The sequence below is a fragment of the Gloeophyllum trabeum genome (genome assembly GCF_000344685.1).
Source record: "Gloeophyllum trabeum ATCC 11539 unplaced genomic scaffold GLOTRscaffold_00036, whole genome shotgun sequence".
NCBI classification, from domain to species: domain Eukaryota; kingdom Fungi; phylum Basidiomycota; class Agaricomycetes; order Gloeophyllales; family Gloeophyllaceae; genus Gloeophyllum; species Gloeophyllum trabeum.
In genome coordinates, this window is record NW_006920445.1 from 1 (window position 1) to 6,200 (window position 6,200).

Sequence of the window (6,200 nt, forward strand, 5' to 3'; positions counted from 1 at the left end):
AGTTTGATGGATTGTTACTGCAGGAATTAGTCTCAACATTGATGTTTTTTCACACACATGGTCTGAGTCGACGTGTGGGTGGCAGAGACTATGATACAAGTGTCTTTGGTCACAGGCATCTTGGGCCTGTGTTTTTCAATCTCTGCTGCCTCTTGAACCCTGATTTCTTCTGCTCAATGGTCTCTATATGTCCCCTTGAGAAACTGAAACTAGTACATGTGTAATATGTATTTTGTTTCTGCTCCCAGCTGCTTGGGGTACTCTTTGAGTATCCTTTCCAACGACTGTCCTTCAGCTTGGTTCAGGAAAAATGAGTGTGAGGGAGCTGCCAATTCGATTGGCAGTGGATGAGCACTCTGGTTCTGGTTGGATGTTACCTAGAGTCTGCAGGTATTATTGACTGTCTCTTCCACTGGGGACAAATGACCTGTGTGACAGAGCTGCCAATCTTTGATTGGCAGCAGAGGAGCACTTTGATCTATGTTACTTGTGTCTAGTAGTGCAGCTGCTACTATCCCCTTGGCTGGGCAAAAATACAATTTTGTAGCCACCAATACAGACCAACTCTGAATCTGTCAGAGTGGCAGGGACTTTTATGGTATAATGATGGCAGGGCCACAGGAGGGCAAAGTATGAATGAAGGGGACATTGCACATACAGATCTAAGGGCTTTTGATATGTGCATAAGAAAGAGTGATGTATACATCAATTGGAACATTTATACACCCAATGCTATCACTTATCAGACACAACTCAGGACTCGTGTCCTGCCATGCATAGCAATGGCCCTCTACTGACAGGTAGTGTCATTAGAAATGTTGTAGTCGGACTACAAGTCGCGCCGGCTGCGAAGTCTCTTGCTCCTCGCCGCTCGCTCGTTTGATGTTTGGATATAATATACTCCTATAATCAAGGACAAGATTAATGCCATAGATGTCTACCTTCGGGACCTTGGAAAACGAACTCGGGACTTATTTTTCATTACTTATGCCTTACCGAAGGGACTACCCGCGCTCTCTGATGTTTTCCTGGCGCAGCTATCATGGCAAGAGAAACTTGATGTCTATAGGGTCTGTACAGCACGGGAAGGCTGCAGGAATTCGTCTCGGGACACGCTAAGTCTCGAGATCTTGCGGACTACAAAACTCTTTCTAGTCAGATTCCGATCAACGTGAGGACAGGGCGAAAATTCAACTCAGACAAACTCAGCTGCCAAAATGTAAGCAGCCGGTCGGCGAATTAGAGTTAACGACGCGTATACTGGATTCCCACGCCAAATGTACCAGCCTGTCTACCGATATTCTGTCCTCAATAGCGGTACGACAGGATGGTCACGAGCCTATGATATTCCCGATGAGACCTCTCCTCGTGATGGTATCCCACAACTCCGTCTTGATAATCACGGGCGCAACGGGCGACTTGGAAGGACCGACTAGGCGATAGAAAGGGATAAACACTGCGCCAAAGCTGCAGAGGCATTCGATGAGCCATACACGGGGCATATGTCGTTTGCTTACCAGTAGCATAGTACCACGTGCCATCCATACTCCCTCCACACCTCTCGCAGCCCGGGAGCCGCGCCTATGTCCTTGGCGAGCGTACTGACATAAGTTGAATGGTCCACGCCATATTTGATTCTGGTGTTCTCATTCACGAGCAGGTGATAATGTGCCGCACGAAGCGGCTTACAAACCTGGTCTCTGAGAAGCAAGACCCAGAACATAGACTGGATTTCGGATATCGGTGGGATGGCGCCTATAGCGGGTTTTGTTCAGTATTCCGTCTTGCAGAGAATGCGATGAGCGATGAGAAGTGGAGTACTCACCAACACCCGGCCTGACGAAGCCTATAAATGCCACGCTGGTATCCCCGCTCCAGCATATGTTCCTCACATCCGCTTCCCCAGGCGTCTTATACCCTTCGCCTAGGAAACCGAATTTTTGCTCATAACCGGTGGCATATGCTACCAAGTTCGGCTTAACAACTTTCCCCTGGATCCGCACTGCATCCTTGCGCTTTGGCCTACTGCGCTTGTCCAAGTCAAGAGGAGAGATGGCACGACCCCCCTCTGTGAAGTGCGAGGAGAAGGGAGCCAGTTCGACCGTGAAATCCGTCTGCGGGGGCATATCCTCGTCTGGATCACTGTACCGCGAGAGATAGTCCATGAAGGTGGGTCAGCGGCGGTAGGGACGATTTATGTATGGCAAGGCTTTGTGGGACTAGACTACTATGAGCAGCGCACGACGGGAAACAAAGACATAGTGAAACCTTGTTGAGAAAGACGTCGGCACGCCCTAGGCGCTCTGGCTCGAGTTCGCCGACCTATCTCATAAAAGGCATTAGGTTCGTGGCCAGCTTGCCTCGCGTAGTGGTACGTACCCACTGGTTGCAGCCTGCTTGCGTACCTTCCTATCCATAAGCGCTGGGTCCGTGCTGGGATGTATCGAGATATTCATACCTGTCAATACCCAGAGCACTCTCTTGATGACGAAGTCCGAGATGCTATTGCACAAGCGCATCAGCTCAGAGTCGAAGGGAGCAGAAAAATCACGAGATACTCACAACCATCGGGTATGCGACTTTGCTACCCATGGATGCTGCGGGAGACTGCTGTGAGCTTGAAGGGAGATGTGGAGGTACCTACTACATACGCGGTCTCTCCGAGATTCGTGATGAGCGAATCGATGGGCACCGGGCTCTTGGACTCAAACTTGAAGCCGAGTAGGGAAAAGTCATTCTGTGGAGCAACAAACTCAGCACCGAGACAGGGCTGACAAGTGCTTTCGGGAAAGACAAGAACCTGACCTACCGGGTTAGCCTTAGCGCTGTACAAAACACTCAGCTACTCACCCCGCCCTCGAACAAAGCACCACTTCCTTCGCCCCTGCCTTGGCAGACTCGTAAGCAATGTCCATCCCTGTTTCTCCCGTGCCAAAGATCAGGATCTTCTTCCCTCTTAGCTGGTCCCGAGACTTGTATTCAGACGAGTGAAAAAGTTTCGCTTCGGGGTTATTTTTCAGGGCGTTGTCACCTCCTGGAATACCAGGGACATGGGGAACAATGTGTAAGCCGGTACAGATTGCAAGATAAGGTATGTGTATAGTTATCGCCTCTATATGGTTTATTAGAGTGGCATGCTGCGGTAGACGCCCAAGAGACTTACCGGAATCCCATTCCGCGGGGTTATCTTCGCGTTTCCGGACGTAAGAGACATTATGTCCACCCTGTGGGTCCTTCAAAATATTGACTACTTTGCACGCAAGATGGATTCTCGACCATAGATTGAAGTGGGATGCGTAATCTCTTAGGTAGTTGACATATTGCTGAATAGCATTCAGCATTCACCGCTGGCAACGTAGTGCACGGGCGAATATTTACCTCGAGCGTCAAGTGGTCAGAGTGAGAGAGTGGAAGCCTGAAGTCGGAGAAAGAGGTCAGTTGCTTCGATGACACTAAAGTCGTGTTCTGTCAGTTGCAGCCGTCAGTCCTGACTGAGGATAGCAACACGAAACATAGCAGACCTCGTAAAATCGATATTGGAAGGTGTCACCGATATCGTCCTCCTGCTCTAGTACAATGGGGTCAAATGGGAAGTCGTGCGTGGCAGCTTCAAGGAGCGTCTTGCAAGCAACCAGGCCAGACGGACCTGGTCCGAAGTACAGTGAGGTGAACGGGATAACACATGAATGAAGTGAGAGTATGGGCTTACCTGCCCCCACAATAATGACTTTTGCAGACGTTTGTCGTTTATTTTATTATGGTAAACTCCTGGGTTGAGCCTGACTTCTTGGGCACGCCAGCTTGCAATGACAGCAGTTACGAAGTTCTCTTCCCGAGCACAGCTCCAAGTTCACGGAGTCGCACAAACTGAAGGATAACGCGTCCAGAAAGATGAGACAGTGATAGGCAAAGGGCACCACCCACCGCTTGAACGAGAGTACAAGGGATGCACGTATGGCGCGCAGCCGCGTGTGGGAGCGTCACAGCTTGACTGACATCGCACTAACCGCTCGGTTAAGACCGAACCAATAGTCTTTCTTCTCGCGCTACTCGTCTGAGTCGCCTCATGCTCCTTGTCCCCGATTCCGCGACTCTCACTGCTTCTAGGTCTTCTTTGTGTGCTGGAACACGGAATTACGTAAACGATCGTCTACTGATTTTTGGCATGCGAGGAGTCGAATCTCGTCTAGAATTCATCCAAAACTATCTGCTTCGTAGTATGTGGGCTTAATGGAGTGTTTTGTAGTCTGTAGCGCTCGAACCTATCTGCTCGGATAGATGCCGTTCAAAGAGGCCTGGTATTAACTACTGAGCATAGCATGTCTACCCGTTATCTGGGACTGAGTCTGCAGGCACACACAGCATCCTCACAACTTGAAAGCTAGCCTCCCGGCAGAGAGCTGTGCCTTACATTCATTTGCATAACCCTGAGAGGCTGTCGCAGTTTAGCACTTAAATATAGGTGGCACAGAGCGTACAGAGTTTAATTCAGTTCCATGGGGCATTTTTGAGTGCGTCCACGGCACTGTTGGGAAATATGCCCCGACTAACCAGCACGTCGACACATTCCTTGATCCAATCCTGGCAGTTCAACTGCTGGACCCTCGCCACGTTGGCCCCCTGGTCAAACGCCATTCATATTAGACGAGCTTTCGGGTATGATACGGCCAAAGCTCACCGAAGACGAGCGTCTGAGGCTCAGCCCAGGAGCCGGGATGGAGAAAACCACTTCTTCAAGCTTACACACAGGCTCTACTGGCGCCTCTGGGATATCCTCAACTGATGGATAGTCCTCGACGTATTGATCATCGACGTCGGCTAGCAGATACGTCGTGTGGCTGCGAGCTGTCTGACGCAGGTCATAGTTACGTGAGATGGCGTGCTGGAATCCTGACCGCACATCGCCAGTGACGTGAAGCCTGCTACCGACGTTCGCGTCCCTGGTGCTAGGTACGAAGAAGGACCAGTGAGCGGCGAACAGGCGGCTGTGATAGACGACCAGGTGAATTTGGCGGGTCATTGCCTAGTAAATGTATTTTATTTGAGTGCTTGTCGATATAGATGGAGCATCGAAGGACTTTCAGCAGGAGATGCTTGGATAGCAGCGCGGTTGTGGCAAAAGTTGAACTCAGAGATTCGGAAATGCCGATTAGACTTTTTCGTGGGTGCGGCAACATTCCACCGCTCGATTCTGAATGAGCCAATCACGAGCTTGACTCGCTCACTCGTCTGCTCGACTCAGGTCGGTTGCACTGGTAAGGCTTTGGAACTGGTGTGCATAACCCGGAGGCCCCTTTCTCAGCCTTTCACACTATACGGTGCATGATGCTTACAAACCCAGCACAAGGATAGGACCCCGGCATATGGGTACTGATGTTTGATCCTAAGTGCCCGATTTTCGGCCCTTGTGACCTCACACATTTGGACCGGATATGTCCGCCTCTAGGATCCGGTCAGCCCAAATTGGGCTGTTTATGTCCGCATAAGTGACCTATGTTCGGGCGCCCGCCGGTGTGTCCGCCAAACGGATCCAACCTCGAAACCGGCACACGCCCAATAGACTCGCGACCAGTCCTGTACGCAATGCACACGCCTTCCTTTTTTGGTTTCGGAGTGATGGAAGGCGTGAACTTTGTATGAATGTGAGCGTTACGCAGGTCACAGTGACAGCTCCTGCTTTCGACGGCGACGACGCGCTCACTCAAGCGCGCTATATGGGCTCCACATAGGCTACCTTTTGCTTTTCTGGGCTCCAGTTTATGGATAATTCGCCTGGAGTACTGTTCACTGTGCTGGCTTACCCAAAAATGCGTCACCTGCGCCCCTAATCTTGGGGAGTTCGGGTACCGACTTGAGCAATACAAGCGAGAGCAGAAGCAGCAGGCGAGCTGGAGTAGAGCGGTGGATGCGCCTTCAAAGATGCTGCTCCCCGAACCGCGTCGCTGGCGCTCCTAGTCAGTGGCAGCTCCGGGAAAACTGCAGCACCAAGGATGTCACCCGTTTGCACCAAGGTCAGTCCTTGTACCACCTCTGTTACTCATCTGTTCCCCATGGATAGAGGAGCATCGATGCACCTCTGCGTGCGCTCTCCTATGCTTGCAGCTATGCCCATCCCCATTTTGGGCACTGCACCTCACACCGCCCCGCACCTTGCACCTCACTGCACCTCGCACCATGCACCTCTCGCCTCACACCGCACT

At 51.1% G+C, this 6,200-nt stretch overlaps 2 protein-coding genes across 2 annotated transcripts; both read right to left on the reverse strand.

Moving 5' to 3' along the window:
* Positions 1-1,331: 1,331 nt before the first annotated feature.
* GLOTRDRAFT_101829 (dimethylaniline monooxygenase) lies at positions 1,332-3,725 on the reverse strand (the record flags this gene model as incomplete). Its single annotated transcript, XM_007873167.1, has 14 exons — positions 1,332-1,467; positions 1,518-1,755; positions 1,826-2,142; positions 2,243-2,322; positions 2,380-2,405; positions 2,459-2,502; positions 2,563-2,597; positions 2,645-2,737; positions 2,776-2,800; positions 2,851-3,112; positions 3,164-3,323; positions 3,379-3,465; positions 3,522-3,646; positions 3,710-3,725. Coding segments are annotated over 14 exons (1,644 nt in total), but the record flags the coding sequence as incomplete, so codon positions are not given.
* A 763-nt stretch (positions 3,726-4,488) lies between these two features.
* GLOTRDRAFT_50927 (uncharacterized protein) lies at positions 4,489-5,020 on the reverse strand (the record flags this gene model as incomplete). The annotated part of the gene is made up of 2 exons (XM_007873168.1): positions 4,489-4,620; positions 4,679-5,020. 2 exons carry the CDS (start codon positions 5,018-5,020, stop codon positions 4,489-4,491), a joined length of 474 nt encoding a protein of 157 aa, XP_007871359.1.
* Positions 5,021-6,200: the final 1,180 nt, after the last annotated feature.